This window comes from Rhipicephalus sanguineus, chromosome 8, assembly GCF_013339695.2.
Source record: "Rhipicephalus sanguineus isolate Rsan-2018 chromosome 8, BIME_Rsan_1.4, whole genome shotgun sequence".
NCBI classification, from domain to species: domain Eukaryota; kingdom Metazoa; phylum Arthropoda; class Arachnida; order Ixodida; family Ixodidae; genus Rhipicephalus; species Rhipicephalus sanguineus.
The window spans coordinates 123,494,974-123,512,784 of record NC_051183.1 but is presented as its reverse complement, the minus strand read 5'-3'; the positions used below and the strand labels follow the sequence as shown (position 1 = coordinate 123,512,784).

Here is a 17,811-nt window from a genome sequence, read left to right as displayed (position 1 = left end):
CTCGAGAGGAGAGTTCGCGCATGGCGTGCCGAAACGAACGTTCGTCTAGCATGGACGTGTTTTTTACCTGAGTCATTGAAGCTTTGTTCTTTTCCACTCTACCGGAGAAGAAAGCTTTATTCATCGCCTAGTAATGGCCGAGTTATAGTCGCATAACCTGCTCACTAAGCGCACGCCAGCTTATCAGCGTCTCGATCAAAGCATGATGCCGGCGTTGATGTTCCATGTTGTGTAGTCGAAGAAGGTAGTCATGACTTTCGATCTTATACTGATCCTTTATATGGAGGCTGGCAGGTCGCCAAGCTTTCGGCCGCGGTGAGATATATGGCCACGTTGAACTGGTATTCAATGCTTACCTTTGGGAGTATAGCTTGAAATGTTCTGTTCTTACCGGGTTCCCATTGTAAACCAGCTTCAACGGCTCTATATTCTTAATTTCTCACCTTGTGAAGCTGTCGTCAACGCGCTACGTGACACTAGCTGGCAAAGAAAGAGTGTTCCACACTCGCTGTCATGGTTACGAGCGGTGCTGAGTACCACTGTCACGTTTGCATGCACATAAATACCCGATAAAGTGGACGGCAGGATAACCGCTGCCGTAGCTCAATAGACCGATCCCACCGACCGATCTGCGCATGCGCCGGTTTTCCGGAAGTTGCACTGGCGCCATCTTGGTTGTAGTCAACTCCGTCAACTCGTCAACCGCACCAGCGCAGTCCCCGCTGGTTCACGAGCTTCTCAGACATCTCTGCGACTCCACCACGGAGGAAAAATCATGTGAGTATTTTAAGAAATTATATCGGCTGTTCATTGCAACATGCGAGGCGAACGTTCAAAAGTGCCGGCTGCGCTTTTCGGTTGTTATCCACTGGTTACGCGGTATCATATTTGTTCGAGCTGCGTATGTAGTACATGCTGTTGTACACATACGTTTGGCGTTACTATTTTTGCGCGTGTGCATCTCGGTGAATGCAACTTTGTTTGCTTAGCGATGCGCATATAGGATTTGTATGCCTGTTGGAGACAGGTATGAAATGCGGCGCCGAAACTTTCGTGCCCTAATGATGCTTACCTAGATGGGTTTCACGCACGACTTGCAGACGTCTGTAACAGCGATACCTAGACGTTCTTAGGTAAGCTAGGCGGCGTTTTATATGTGCATCGAAGCGAGTGGTATGGTTGCTGCTTCGAAAACTTCGACTGTGTGGCGTGAGGCGAGCGTCCCCATCATTTGCGCACATGAATACGCGCCGCTCGTTATTATAGGCAGCGGTGATATACTTTAATCAGTGATTCGTGCTGGTCGATTAAACTGCATGCAAGGACCAAGAGCCAACAAGTGCCGAGCTAGCGTTCGAGTCGCAAGTGCACACAGTTACCTCAGAGCTGCCTGTTGTCCCCTTCCATAGTAGTTGCTGTGGTTGCATATCACTTTTTAAAACTATCTTCGAAAGCACTGCATTATTGTTGCTGTGCACTCATAGAATGGCTACTATTCAAAATGGTCAATGTTTTCCTTATAATTAATTAGGCGTTGAATTGATTTTTCATCATAATTTTTGTGCTGTTCTCCCTCCTATTTCATTACAAGCATTTTTTGCACTGCTATTATATCCTTATTTGCTATTACTTTAACCTCACTTTTTTATGGTCTTTTATAATTGCTACCCTACAGTTTTCTTTGTGTACTTTATGTGCACCCTCCCGTTACAATACCCTTCTTTGTGGCCTTTAGGGATGTTTGGACCATAAATAATGGAAATGAGAGTGGCTACACAGTCAAGCTGATGTCATCAGTAGTATAGTTACTGTCATCAGATTAGCAGTACAGCGTGACACCAGAAACAAGATACTGATAAGGTACAAGCATATTACAGTGAAGGCATTTAACATTTTCGATACATGCAGCTGGTTTGTTAGCCTGGCTTGTGGGTGGACTATGGGGCACGATTGACTGGTGAAAAGGGAAAAATCTGACATCCACCTGAATGTAGCATAAGCTACAAGGAAACCCTACAAGGTTTCTCAGGAAAACAACGCCTCACAGTTGACGAAAAATTCGTCCTGGTCCGGGGCTCGAACCCAGGACCAACGTCTTTCTGGGGCAGTCGCTCTACCAACTGAGCTAACCAGGAGGCTAGCAGATGCCAGCGCGAGGGCGAACTGATCGACAACTTTCGAAGCACACGGACACAGACATGGCAACCTTACTCCAGCTTGCGGGATTCCGCAGAACCGATTTGCCAGATTAACTGGTACTACCTGTGGTTTTATAATTTTATTTATTTATTCAATACTGCCAGCTGCCATTTGGTGGCCAAGGCAGGAGCGGTACATACATGCATTGATGCACATCGCCATGCATCAAAACAGAGGTACCAGCACAAAATGAGCAAGAGTAAACACTACGTTCATAAAAAAAGAAAAGAGCAAAAGCGCAAAATGAGCGCAATCCCACTACGCTTGCATAAAGATGCAACAGCAGATAAGAAAGGCTCTTGATTTGTCAAAAAGACTACGTCACGCAGAAGCCCATTCCATTTGGATATCGTCTTTGGAAAAAGCAAGAACTGGCAAACTTTTGTGCGGCACGTTGGAACCACGATTTTTGAGTTGTGTTTGCTACGTGTTGGACGCAGTGTGTTGTAGTAATTGTTGGCCTCAAAGTTCATTTTTGTGGTATTGGTTACGATGCTATGCAGTATTTTCAAGCAGTGCAGCTTGCGGTAGGATTAAGCGTCTGAAGTTCAGATCGCCTCAGTTGGTTAGTGACGGAAACATGTCTTCCATATGCGTTTAAAATAAATCAAAGTGCGTTCTTTTGCACACCCACAATGTGGTTTGCATCTTCTTGAGTTTACGGATCCCAAACGACGTCTGCATATTCCAGCAATGGCCGTACTAGTATGGTGTAAGCTGTTAACTTTTACTTGTGCAGTGTTTCAGATGATTTCTTATTAGTGAAAGCTTGATGAACTGAGACGTCTGCGCAGCCTGCAAATATTTGTATGTTCCACCTGTATTGACATGGTAACGCTGTGGTCGGGATTTGTGGTCTAAAGAAGTGTGTCGCTCTAGCAGAAAGTTGAGCCTGCCATTTTTTTTAATTACACTGGCATATGGTATCATCACGCTTTTTGTACTTTTGGCAGTTTCATGTAGCGCTGTGCCATGGCATCTGGACTGCACGAACACAACAGTCAAGGGAGGACTCGCGAAACAAGGTCACTAAACCCATTCTTCTCAAAGGAGCACATTGTCAGGCATGTATACTGCAGTCTGCAGTCATTATTCTCTAAAACTGAAGTGCCTATCAGAAATGAAGGGCAGCATGCCCATATTGCAATGTTTGAGAAAGTCTAATGTTATTTCTTGAACCACTAGTAGTGCCGTAACTCTCTACCCATCTTCTAGTCTCCGTAGTGTACAATGGCAGATCCTTCTTCATTTAATAACGATGTGCTTGGAAGGTTCCTGCAAAACTAAACATTGCCCTTGTATATAATGATTTTAGTTCTACTGTGCGTAATGCTTTTTTTATAGCTTATACAATGTGCACCCTCTGTATGTTGTCCTCTGAAATGAAGTATTGCTTATAAGTGCTTGAACTTTACTTTCATCTCTGTGCTTTAGTGATTTTTGTTTTGAACATCACAAGCGAGTGTCAGACCTTGGGGTTGCGAAAAGGGGTGGTGGTTCATGAAGCATTGACTTCACTACCTTTTCACCTATTGTAGGTGCTTGTACCTGTCTGTAAAGTCATATTAACTTCTTATCTAAAATAATGCTAACTATGACCTACTATAAATGATTGCGAACACTGGTTCCCAATGCATCATTTGTGGCCCAGCAGAGTCATTTTAAATTGAGCTTTAGTTTTGAACGTGCAGACTACATCCAAGCCAATGTGATGATTTAATTTATTTTTGGGACTTGCACAATGCATAAAACCGGAGGAGTATGCAAAGTTCTGTAAGGAATGGAAGGTCATTTATGTACAGGAATGCGTTGTATTAGTGAAATTATGCCAACTGTTCTAGTGAAGTGCAATCTCAAAATTTCCCTTTTGAGCTACTTCTGTGGGCATGTATACGATGTAGGTACACCTCAAAAATCCAGTAACAGTTCAGTAGCCAATGGAATGTGTAGATATACATTCTCGAGGACAGTCCTGGAAAGCGTATCAACATGACAGTTTGTTCTTCACGCAGGTACATCGAAAGAAAAGGTGCTGAAAAACATAGAGATACTGACGTAAGGCTCTTCACATCAGGCCACCTACAGAAGTTGATGTTTTCAAATGAAGACTCAGCAGAGACCATAGTGAAGGCACAAGTACTAGCATCTATGACAACACGAACAGCATACAGCGTTGGGGTGAAGTTGCTAAAGTGCGATGGAGAAGTCATCAGTGGCAGCTGCTCATGTGTTGCTGGGAAAGGTGGAGTATGCAAACACGTTTGCTGTGTTTTATACGGGCTGATGTTCATTGCACAGCATGATTTCACTCAGGTACCAGATGTCGTGGCATGCACTGAAGGCGAACGTCAGTGGTACAACCCACGGGATCCAAAGAAAGTCCCCGAACAATTTGAACAGATTGTATTCACCAAAGACACTGCTGAAAGGATTAGCACGGCACCAAGGCATCACAAAAAACGAACAGCATATTCTGCACTGAGAACTGAAGACGAAAAACTGTCCACAATGAGCCTCATAAACTTGCATGGCAAGCTGAATGAATCAAGGCTGGAATGTTTCGCAGACGTGCTTGAAGCAAATGACTTCTTGCCAGAAAAACAAAGAAAAGTTGAGAGCTCAGCTCCTGAAGATGTGTCGGGACTGTCTGTAAGGTGGCTGGAGAGAGCAAAGCAGGGGAATGCTTTGCTTCCATACACAGAAGAAGACGTTTCAGCTGTAGAAGCAGCCACGCGACCTTAAAGTGCTTGCCTTCTTTGGCATAGATATAGGGAGGGTGTCATTACCGCATCGATAGCACATAGAGTCTACACATGGGTTAGGACATGCCAAACCAAAATGGGGCCACATGATGCCCGGCCTCTCACTGCAGCAGTGATGGGAGTAAAAAAGGGCAGGGCAACATTTGCCATGAAGCGGGGCCTATTGTGTGAGCCCGAAGCCAGACAAGCATTTAAAGACCAAAATGACAGCCACGTGGAACTGGGAGTGACCGAGACTGGCCTGTTCCTCTCTCGTCATCACACTTTTCTAGGTGTAAGCCCAGATGGTCTTGTAAAGTGTAAATGCTGTGCACCACGGCTACTTGAAATCAAAGTTCCCCTCAACGTTCAAGACTTTGCCAAATCGCCGTTGCGTGCTGGGGAACTCAAAAGAAGCAGCAGGTATTACACTCAGATGCAAGTGCAGATGGGTGTGACTGGCTTGGACACCTGTGTGCTATTTGTATACAGCAAGGAAGAGTGTGTGCAAATTGTCGTGCCCTTTGAGAAGGGCTTTTTGACGAGTTCACGAAACGTTGTGAATTTTTCACCACCATGTACTTGCTGCCCCACATTACTTGCAACTGTTGAAGTAAATCTAGGCAATATTTTCTATGGTTGCCTGGTGCACTTATTTTGTCATACCATAAACGCTGACAGGCAGCAATAGGGCTCTTGGAGGGCAGGGTTGGCAGTGTTGCACCATTACGCTGCACATGCATGATGTATTAGCAACCATTGCCTAATAATTTAGCCACAATGACACAAGAGGATGGGTGTTGAAGCTATCAGGAGTAATAATGTTCACAGCTGGATTGCGCAGCGGAACGGTATTAAATATTTGTGTCTAATGCATGATGGAGAAACTTGAGGTATGCATTATAAAGCCCTATGAATTCTTGCGCTTTGGGCACTGTTAAATTCAATGCACTGGTCAGATTAAAACAGTCGCAATGCGTGCCACCACTTCGGCAGAAAAAAGCATGTGATCGAATGTGAGACCAGGTTAAGCTTACATAGGAGATGTCTGCAGTAAAAATAAATGCCTTAATATTACTTCTATAAGATGAGGATGGAAAACTTTTGGACATGCTGATGTGCTTATCGAAGCAGACAACATTCTGCACACTTCAAATAATTTATTAAGCATGTGCACATGACCAGATTAAAAAACGAGCGTCTCTTATTATTGACATGTTTCAAACAGCTTACACTCTTGCATACATTTCTAAGTTGTGGACAACATCAAAAGGAACTACAGTGGAATGTCGTTAAACCTTACCTGTTTAAGCTTTGGTTTCGTATGAAACGTAGTTGAGACGAATCCCTGACGCGGTTCCCCTTAAATGTGTTTACAACCCGCTTAAGCCATAGTGGCACATCGCATAGGTGTCGATTAATGTGCGCTCTTCACTTGTCGAATGCCCATCATACTCCTCAGTTGCTGGCTTGCACTCCTACCATAGAGAAAGGACCTAACTGCAATGTGCCGAGGTAAGCGCACATTTCTTACTTTCGGCTAAGCCATAGTGCCACTTAGCACGTACTTTCTTTGTGTCCCCATCAGGTACGGTTTAACGAGGTTCTACTGTACAGGAGCACTATGAGGAAAATATCCATAGACAACTGCAAACATTGAGATTTCATTCTTCTTTCAACAATGGTTCACCCACAAAGTTGGTCAAGAGTGCACAAACGTGCCACACTTTGTTAAGTTGTCCTGACATGCTGTTTGGGAACACGTGGGACAGTATTTTGTAAGTCTTGATCTTCCGGATGACCCTCTCCACGTGTATTCGCACACTTGCAATGAGTCTTGTGTCAGTCTCATCCGCTTCGGTCTGTTGAGGCCGTCCTCCCAGGAACGGCGGAATATTCAAGCGCAGTGAATGCTGCTTGCACTCTTCTTCAATAGTAAATCCCCTGTCGGCCATCACACTTCGCCCTGGCGAGAATTTTTCCAGTACGCCGCAAGCCTTTGTCAGGGCCTTGTCGGACAGTCTTCCGGGAGCAAGGTCAGACACAAACATGACAAAGCCATTTGGGCTGCACACAACTAATCCTTTCGCGGTATTGTGCTTTTTGTAAGAGGAATATGTCTCACTCTGCACCCGGAATGACGAAGGGGTTTCAATAAAAAATTCTGTACAATCAAGAATGCCATCAACAGTAGTATAGCCCTTGTCAATGAAGGCTTTTGGCCTGTTCTTGTCACACAGTTGCGGCGGCATCCAAGTTGGGACCTGAAATCAGGATTAAAAGCAGCTTTTCGCATTCTCTACATAAATATATAGTACCCCTTTTATTACAAAGCTGCCAGGCCCCCCAATGAATGTTGCAGTTCATCAAGGGCATCGAAGAGACTGAGAAAAGGCACTATAAAGAAAAGACGACTGGTGTTGACATACCTGACAAAGCCTGTTGTCCAAAAAATCCAGCCATGTAGCCCAGATCCTTGAAACTGTTGTTTTAGAGACACCAAACCTGTTAGTGAAACATAAATTTGCAAAGTATGCCCATCAGTAAATTGCTGCTGCTAGAACAAGATCATAAGTGAACAGAGAAAGCTACTGTTGAAGTTGTCAAGATTTCATGGCACAACTTGCTTAAAAAAATTCAGTACCATAAGCAGCCACTGTAATGAAAGTACTGCGCACCATGTGTACAGCTTTTAAAGACCATGCGAGTAAATAGCATGCTGCATTCCATGCACATAATCGCTAACAGAAGCACCTAGTTTTGAGGTATAAGTGGAGTGCCGGTTGAAGCAAGGCTAAACTAGCTAAATTTCCTCGGAACTTAAGTATTTGCTGCATGGCATCACTGCACAGCACATCACAGCAAGACGGCTTTTTTTCAAATTTTCAAGTGAAAGTTGGTATATTTTACATGAAAATAATTATACGTTTGTACAATCTGTAAATCTTTAAAATGTTTATGCCGTATAAATCTGGATTATCCAAATTATATCGAAAGTTGGAATTTGCGCAGATATTTGTGGACTGTTTTTTAATTAATAATTAATTTATTCATGGGGTTTTACGTGCCAAAACCACTTTCTGATTATGAGGCACGCCTTAGTGGAGGACTCCGGAAATTTAGGTGACCTGGGGTTCTTTAACGTGCACTGACGTCGCACAGTACATGGGCCTCAGCATTTCGCCTCCATCGAAATGCTACCGCTGCGGCCGGGATTGAACCCGCGTCCATCATGTCAGCAGCCGAACACCGTAGCCACTGTGGCGGGCGACTGTTTTCTAAACATATGGATTGGTTATTAATTATTTAGCAGTGCCTGGTTTCTCTCCCTTTCAAAATGTTCAAACTGCGCTCACCTTACAAATAACTTTTTTGGGCAAAAATATTTTTTAAGCTTTGATTATGCACATTGAGACAAGTTTCACTTAATTTTTTCGAACGCAACGTCTGGCACATTTAGCGTAGTATGACCCCGTAAATCAAGTGTGCACAATGCGAACCCCATGACAGTGAAATAACCATAATATGGAAGATTTCTCAGGATACTTAACCCTTTCAGTGCATTTGCGCTTGCACAGAATAGAACCTTGCTGTTTTGGCAATGCACAGGGTGAAAATGCATTAAGGCTATACCAGAATCCATGTCCCCCGAGTATGGATGATGACGGCAATATTTAGACTCGCTTTGATATGACATTCCCTTTCCCTTTTTGAGTGCAAAACACTGAATCGTGGCAGATAGAATGCGCGCAGTGCTTCGTAATGACTTTTCATTTTTTTTACTTCCATGGTAACGAGTAACAATGCTGCCTTCAACGGTGGGCCTATATATTTGCCGTTTGCACCAAAATTTCAGCGGAGTTTATGCATTCAGGAGCCATATTCCTCAAGTTTCCATAGTCCATATTCCATTTCGGTTCCATATGGCCCTCTGGCATGGGTCGTCGTTGCCGCATCTTTCAGACATCCAGGCAAAACGACATTGCATTGGTCAGTGTTGCTTCAATGTTTCATAGTGTGACATGACGTTTAGCTGAACCACACCAAAGCTGAAAAAAATGGTGGCGCTGCTGTGACAGCCAGGCGCTGGGGCATTAGCATACTGGCAGTGACAGCGGAGAGGCAACGATGACCAATGCCAGAAGGCCATATGGAAGAGAAATGGAATATGGGAAGTTAGAGAATACGGCTCCAGGGCTACATTCAGCACCTCAGAGTAGAGTATAGGCACAGATATATACAAGAAATCACTAGAATGTTATTTGGATCAGCTGCGAGGCACCTTGAGACACCATCACGAGTCTTATGGCTTGCTGGGATCTACAGGGATGAAATAGTTAACTAAGGATCAATGACACCACGTTGTGGAGACCAAGTGCTTTACCCACGGCACTCATTGGCCATGCAACCCCCCCCTTGCACCATTAAATTTCCAATGCGTTTACTTTACAGCTGCCAGGATAATCCACTTTCAGTAATTTTGATTTCACTACACAGCGCAATGCATCTAAGTAGATTGTCATCACAAAATGTCTTTCGTTTTTTGTGATAACAGATTCGGTATTAAAAAGAATTCACTTTTTGAACATCTTCACTCAAGAACCGAAGTGTCCGAATAATGAGGTGCTACTACACGATGAGTGGGTGCATATACTCAAGCAGTGCCTTTGATAAAACAGGTATAAAGTTGCACATTTTGCTTGAAGTGTTCAGAGAATGCAACATGTGAATATAAAAAATGAGTTTATCGTAACAGGCCGTGCACTGCAAACAAGACAGGCCCGCATAATGATTGGAACCAATAAAGGAGTGTAGACACCAAAAACGAAGTGTAACCTGACACAAAACTGAGCTTTGCGGGCTTGCAAGGAATGCTGTGACCAATTTTGACAGAGAACAAGTGAGTTAAAGCTAATTTATTTGAATTTCGAAATCTAGAAATGAAGCGTAGCTGTTTTGATAGACTTGTCGCGATAACCATCAGCAAAACGTCGGGCTAGAGTTGCAAAAGGCGTGACGTGACCTACGCACGGAAAAGGCGTGACGTGACCGACGCACGGAAAACAGTTTCATGCGGACCCGCCCATCGGCTCGTCTCACATGATCGTCTGCTCGAGTGAGCTCTAGCTCATGCTTGTTTCGGTTATTATGGTTTACGATTGCTTTTTACAATAATGAGTCGAAACCAAGATGTCCAAATGGAAAGCTTATCGGAGACAGTGTGCCGAATGAAACTACGTACAAGACGGACCATGACTACTACAAGGGCGCAGAGGCTACACTCGTATTTCCTCGCTTCCAAGCGGACACTCATGCCCGGATTCGTCTGACGTCGATAGCGATGACGATGTCGGATCGATGCCTGAAGACTCAGCTGAGCGTTTCTGTAGTACTGGTGCCGCAAGGTGGAGATGTGTGAAATGTAGCAGACAGCTTGTCACTGTGCTAACCTCACCGCTTTCTGTACTCTACGTCACGGCCACGGGATAACTCATCGAACACGTTACAACATGGACGCCTGCGTTTTGGCGTGCGATTTTAAAATCGTCATCGACCGTTCTTGGTGTCTACACTCCTTTAAGGCCGGTTGGGTTCTTATTTTACTCGACACAGTAGATTCATAGAAGGCGTTATGCATGGAATGTCCTTGTAAATGAATTGACATGGAAACAGATTTCCATCAGTCGCTCCTATCAATCTCATAGTTGTTAGGTAGAAAAAACTATTGGTGTAAAAATAGCGTTTCGAGCTTTGAATGTTCACAGCATACCTGTATGCTAGGTCAAGGCCGTCAAGACCAAGCCGCAGTCTCATCAGGACCAGCATGAGCTGGGTCTTCAAAGGCAGGATGAAGTTTCTGTCCTCACTTTCTGTTTCCTTCATCTGCCAGAACCGTAGCCTTTTGGCATCTGGTTCTAGAAGGGACCAAAAATTGTCTAAGCGCTCGCTGGATGTGAAGCCGGTGTAATAGCGCTGCTTTTTCTCATCTTTTACAAGAGCCTCATATGTATTATCAATGTTCAGCGCAGCTTCAGCCTTGCAACTTCTGACTTTTTTGTGCATTGCTGACAACTCAAGTCTTAAGCACCTGTTCTGCTGAAGACGGTTACACAGCTTTTTTGTTTCTGCATGGTCCTCCTGACTTCGTTTCAGCTGGTGGTTGAGTTCTGCCACTTGCACATTTGCTGCTTCAGCTTGTTCCATGAGTTCAGTTATGACGTACTTTTGTTCAGCAACTTTTTTGATAAGCTCATCATAACTCTACTGTTGGCTGCTGTATCCGTGGTCCTGGTGCAGAGGAGTTTCTTGCTGAGTAGTAGTATCACTGTCGCTGCTAGCAATGGTAGAGACCTCTTGCGCATGTTCGGGTGGTGCAGTTGAGCCCCCGGGAACTTCAGTCTGGTTGGTGAAAATAAAAAAATAAAGCCACGTGTTTCAGTCTTACAGTATTACTTATTTATTCAAGATACCCTCAGGGCCCAAGGGCCATACAGAGGGGAGTTGGCTTTGATTAGATTAAAAATTGAACATAAACAGCACTAAATGTACATGCTATTCCAAATATAAAAGAGGCTCACAAATGAAAAAAAAGGATAAAACAAGACAGAAAAAAAATTAGCGCAAATAATGCCAAGTAAAAGCAAGGATAAACCAGATAGCATACAAGGCATATAAAGAGCGCCTGCAAACAGGAAAGGAAAAGGAAGGACAAGAGGAATCGCACTCAAGAAGCAGTAACACGTGCCCACAAAAGAACACTGTGGAAAAAAGATTGGCAGAATCAGGAAATGAACTAAAAAAAGGGGGAAAAAAGACAATGCGACACTTTCTTGTGTTTATATAACAGCAGATTAGTCGAAGCACATTTAAACTCGGAATGATCAGCTGTTTCAACAATAGCGCAGCTACAGCTGCAGGTGAGGATTTGTATACTACATATTTTAATAATACATCACATGAATTTAAGTTTACTAAGCATCAACATCACTTCTTTTTTCATGCGCTAGCCCAACCCTTATGTAACTGTTGCCCATGTAAAGCCCTGCCATAAAAAGAAATGTACATGTAAGCATAACGTGCTTTTTCTCTGTATTACTTGCGCTTATATTACCTTTGTTCTTCTCAACGGTCGCCTCTTCTCCACCTTTTGCTGTCTCAAAGAGAATATTGTGGGCACACGGTTCATATAAGTCTTTTTGCCTCCTTCGAAGTGGGCACTGCAAACTCTGTGTCCTGTGGTTGGAGTAAACTTCGAGAACCTAGGTAGAGAGAGTTCCAGCACTAATGCTAAGACACACTGAACATGGCCAGGATGGCAATAGTGTACCTTCCACATTTCCACTTACAGCCTGTACTTTCCAGGCTGTATACTTCCATTGTGAGACAACAGTATCGCTTTCTCTTGATTAGCTTACATGACATTCCATCAGAATGGTGCAAGTGAGTTTTCTTTTTTTTCGGCTTTATTCGACAGCGCCACAAACGCATAAAATCTACAGCTGTTGCAGCCACTGAGCTGCAACAGCTGTTGCAGCTCAGTGGCTCAAATCTCAAATCGGCCGCGGGCATGAGGCCGATAACTATTCCTGAAAAGTAGGGGCGAGGCTTTGCCGACACCTGTCCCGAGGATGATCCGTGAAAGCTCATCCGACGTTTGGCCCAACGAGTTCCGGCTAAGCCGTTGCCAAGAGTCCCGCCAGCATTTTGCCTCGATTAAAAAAAGTAGCGTTTCGATGTACATAGTCGTTCACTCGTAGTTTGATCACGCGAGCGCGTGGCTGTGCTCTTCGAAGTGTCTGTGCATCTGACACGGCCGCGCATGTTGGTAAAGTGGCGTCGGCGCAAAGGGCCTGTATCAGGTGCTTCTCGTCGTCCGCCACTGCGCTTCGATGCGCGGCTGCAACTGACGCACTGACACTTCGAAGAGCACGGCTATGCGCTCGCGTGTTCAAGCTAAAAGTGAACGACCGTGCACAGTAGTACTAGCGAGTTTTAGTATAGCGGGAAACGCTTACGTTAGCGTTAGCGTGCGTCTCAACGCTAACGCTAAAACAGAACGCGCTGCGTGCCAACTGGTGGTCTTTTAGTACAGCGGAAGGCATTCCCGCTAACGCTAACGCAAGCACATACGGCGCCATCTAGACATAAAAACACTAAATGCACTGTAGAATCCACAAAAGCGCCACCAAGTCGAGCTGATCCAAAGTCACCACTGTTGCGTCTCGATGTCGCGTTTGCAGAAGTGTTGAGTTCTGACACACTGGTTTCTGTCGACATGCCGCGTTCGAGAATTCTTCAACACCCCTATTACTTGGCCTTTTTAAGCTGGGACGCATCACGCATCACATTCATGCACTGCCGCGAAAGGCATGAAGGGAAACGACGCCTGACATGTATCTGCTTCACTTGTGGCCGTATCTTGGAAAGAGGCGACTAAAGACAGCGTCGCCATCTCTGCGCTGCTACAGAAAACATGAGCGAACCTTGCAAACAAATCTTGCTAAGCCTTCTGCAGCGCAAATCCACATTGTGTCTCAAAAACGGAGCTATTTTATCGGCGGTACACGGTTGGCGAAGCCTCATTACTCAAATCTAAATCAAACACGAACATTATTAGGGAATGAATAAGTTTAATAATGCGGGACGACGGCTACAAAGATTCGAAGTGGACGGCTCTCACTTCAACAGGCACCGCCATCTTGCCTTACGTACGGGATCTCTTGCGTGCGTTAGCGTTGAACGCTATATTCCAGAAATAGCGTTCGTACGTAAGAGCTCGGGCTACGTTTACGTTCTGCTCATGCGCAGTTAGGAGCACGCAACGCTAACGCTAACGCTAAACCCTTGCGTTTGCTGTTTTCCGCTATACTAAAACTCGCTACTATTACCAACTCCTGGTCAGTGATATCACCGTCAACTGATGCATGCACGCTTGCAACTTGCTTGTGAAGGGACAAAATGCAGCAACAAAATGCCCGGCGTGTACGTGTACGTACACCCACTGTACGAGCGGCGGCTCACCTATTGCGGAGGGGCATTCGTTGGCAAATTGCGCAAAGATAATGTTCTTTGGAGTATTCAGCTACATGGTTTTACATTCGAGGCAAGAAGCTACTGTGCTACACCTATTTACTAGAGACGCGGCGCTACATCGCAAAAAAGCTGTCTTACCTGCCGCTCTGTCCGGCCCTGTTAATCCGTTGGATCCATGGCACTCGAATTTTTCGCTCTTTAGAAAACACACAGAATCCGAAGGATTTATCCCTTGTGCTGTTGTTGTAGCACCCAGGGGCGCAGCAGGCGAATCCTCCCATCGCACGATGGCTCCACGCAAACCAAAAATCGTTCGGAAACGGGACGCATAGACACTCCGTGCGGCTGGAGCGGCCGGATGACTACAAGTACCAGCATGCACCGCGGCAGCGGTGACGTCGTGAAACCGGCCAGTGGGATCGGTCTATTGGTAGAGCATCGGGCGCGTTATCCGAAGGTTGCAGCTTTGGTCCCGACCGGCGGCAAGTTGTCTTTTTGTCCACTTTTTCTTTTTCCCATCTATATCGTATTGCTGCAATACACATAAAACAGTACCATTGACATCGCTACACTTTTGATGGCTTCATTATCTGTTGGTTTTCATTAAGGTGGCGCCACCGATGAGGGAGTAATCGGCTACCGGGTCGACTAGAGAGGTGCCGTTGTGGCCATCAGAAAGGACCATAAGATGGTCACTAAGCACTTTGAGGTCGGCAATTCTTTTACCGTTACACTTAGGTCATGGCGTCGGATGTGTGTCCCCTCCAGGGGAGCCACTGCTGCTGCGTCACGTATTCAAATCCAGTTTTGATGGCCAAAGCGCGACACCATTGGTTCTTTTATTTGGTGGTGCATTCGCAATACTTCTTCAAAATAATTGTTCACATGACGGCGACGGGCAGACTTGGCATTTCGTACGAACCGCACCCGCACGACAATGGGTTGCTAAGTTTAGTTTTCAAATGGATGCAGCCAGACTGGAACCGGTTTGGGCCAGTGTATGGTCGATACTGCAGCTACATCTAGCGTCTTGCCAACGAATACGGATACGTAGGCCTGCTCATAACTGCAGCCACATAGACGGCGGCCTCACATGATAGTGCACCTTGCTGTTGACGCTGAGCATTGAATGCGAATGAGAGTGGACGATTGGAAAAGTGTGTGATTCGTGATCCTATTATTTTGCGCAAAAGGACACGGAACCACACATTCCCGGAACCATTCCCGGAACCATTCGGAACCAACCATACATGCGAAACCATACATTCCCATGTCACGGTACCGGCAACGGTGATAGATGTGGCCATCTTCTCCGCAGAGGTAGCAGTGTGGGTGGTAGTCAGAAACGTGCAATATATTCCTCTTCTCCTGGACGTAGAGCTGAGTGACAGGCGGGCGGGGTTGTGGTTACGGCTCAATATAAACTTGCGTCATCGTGAACTAGCAATGGCCCTTGCAGTGGTGGCATTGAGCTATTGGCGCAGTGGCACCCCACTGTTAGCGGTGGTTGAGTAACTCTGAGTGAGTGCTAGTTTCTCATGGACAATGCATGCAACTAAAGCCACTTCAACATGAGATGAAGGGAATATCCTACGCAGACGTCCACCCGGATAGTCCCCTATGGTGTCACGCGATTTCAACGCAGTGTGGCGTCGAGCGGTGGTATAATTTTGTGGTTGACAGTTTCTGCTTCTTTTCAATTAACGTTGGGTCGGTTAGCGACCCCGTCAGTCCTGGATGCATATTGTGTGTTAGTCTGGCAAGAAGCGCTTGCGCAACACCGTGAGTAATCTAACGAACCTCCTCCTCAATCCTATCTGGGTCGGTGTGGCGTGACAAATAGGCCAGCTCTTCCCAAAAAGGTGAAGTTCTGATTTGGAAGCTGCACTCGGCATTCCAAGAAAATGCCGAGTGCAGCTCTATCTCTACACACTTTCGTTTGAGGCAGCACTCACGAACGCCCTTGAAATGCCACTGCGAAGCAGGGCACGCGAAGTGTGACAAGGCTTCTCGTTTTGGAACGTTGTTATGACCGTTTTACCTAAGCAGAAGTATAAATGATATAAGTGATTGTTAATTACATCACGCAAGTTCTGATAAATCAAGAAGTCGCCTGTTCCGCGCCATAACATGTGGACAGTTTTTGAAGTGACGCCCGGTCACGATTAAAACGATAAACGGTAACACTGAGTACGTCTGACAGGTAAAAAGAAGCACAGTAGTTGAATGTACTTACAATGCGGAGTCCATTTTCACTCGTAATTACTAGGACGGTTGCAGATTCCGCATGTTCGTAGACATCACCTGCCTCTATACGAATTTTCTCCTGCCGATTTGAACAAAGAAAACAAGTGAACCCCAATCTATTAACAAATTGTCAGGGGTGAACACGTTGGCTATGAAATATATTTCGCGCTGAAGAATTGCACTCACGCTCATTAAGTAGCGGAGCTCGCGCACAAGAACACCGGCTATACCTACTAGGAGCAGGAGTAAATACGCACAAGGCTAGTACGATCGTCCATGTCAAACATACGGACAACGTCAAGGTTCTTCGCAAGTGGTGACTTCATCTCGAGAGGTAGCACAATGTTCCGTGTTATCATTACAATCAGCTCCTTCCCAGCGCTTCGCTCCTCTAGGAGAAGCGGGAACACGGTTTCCTTCGTTCTTTGCCCTGTAAATGAACCAGTCGTGCCGACATGTTACACTGGTACATTTCATTGGCGCGAAATTTGCGCCTCAGCGTTTCATGACTGGAAGCGAATAATCAATTTCATAGGCGTACATGGGCATACAGTCAAATCAAATAGTGCAAATTGAAACATGTGCCTGTAAAACTTTTGTTATATAATAAATGAAAAGATTAGCAACTGACACAGCTAAAGAAATACATGTTACGAAGGTGAATTGAGGAGCAGTTCTGCTTGAATTCAAGAGAGGACATGATATAACTCATCAAGCACGTTGCAGATTGCGATATGAAGATAACACTAATTGGGTTGCATGTGAAAAGCAGGACCAGACATTGAACGAGTACATTAACGACTAAGGTGCTGTCCTGCTTAGCTCAAGAATGCACGTTCGGTTACCAGCTACAGTGGTGGCAGTTCGACGGGGGAGAAAACACCCTAGCACGCAGCTGTCTTTACACGCTACATAACCACACTTTGCTAAAAACATCCCTGACTCCCCCTTACGGCGCTCTTTATACTATTATGTTTGCTCTGACGCCTAAAAATACATAATTTCAATTTTGCAGAAAGCCAGGAAAAATGAGCAATGAGGCAAACGTTCTCACGATACTGCAGCAATAATTCTTACCTCACACGATCCTTTGGTCATGCGATAACGAAATTACCGAAACTGAACCTTCACAAGAATTACGGCTCAACCAGAGTATTGTGGGAGTCCATATCATGCGAAGCAGTCAGCGACTAGCAGCCAATGTAGCATTTTTGTGTTTTGAGCCAAGCTTTATCGAGGTGGATTGAGCTCTCTGTGTACTTCGAGTAGTGCGCATATCGTGGGCTTACCAGACATGTCGACTACATTAGAGCCTAAAGAGTAGCTTATGGTGGGATGTAACGTCCACGCCCAGTTCGGGGCACAGACGTCAGTTTCAGTATAGGAATTTTTGGAGCTATACGTCTCAAAACAACGATGTGATTATGAGGGACGGCATAGTGGAGGGCTCCATAAATTTGGACCTCATGGGGCTCTTTAACGTGCACCTAAATACAAGTGCACGGCCCTCCAGGATTGTGTGTCCACGAAAATGCGGCATCTGCGGCCGAGATTCGATCCCGTGACCTGCGGGTCAGCGGTAGACGGTCCA

General features: G+C 45.3%; 1 protein-coding gene and 1 non-coding gene across 2 annotated transcripts in view; both read right to left on the bottom strand.

The window, feature by feature from the left end:
* LOC125759494 (uncharacterized) overlaps positions 1–17,516 on the bottom strand; it is a 64,293-nt gene extending 46,777 nt beyond the window's left edge. Inside the window, exons 1-3 of the mRNA XM_049418347.1 lie at positions 17,510–17,516; positions 16,478–16,650; positions 16,210–16,299 (exon numbers count right to left, since the gene is read on the bottom strand). Of these exons, the coding sequence (XP_049274304.1) occupies positions 16,210–16,299; positions 16,478–16,650; positions 17,510–17,516 (270 nt within the window). The remainder of the gene's footprint in view (positions 1–16,209; positions 16,300–16,477; positions 16,651–17,509) is intronic.
* Trnas-aga (transfer RNA serine (anticodon AGA)) lies at positions 2,062–2,135 on the bottom strand. Its single transcript has one exon. It is a non-coding gene; the product is annotated as a tRNA-Ser (tRNA).
* Positions 17,517–17,811: the final 295 nt, after the last annotated feature.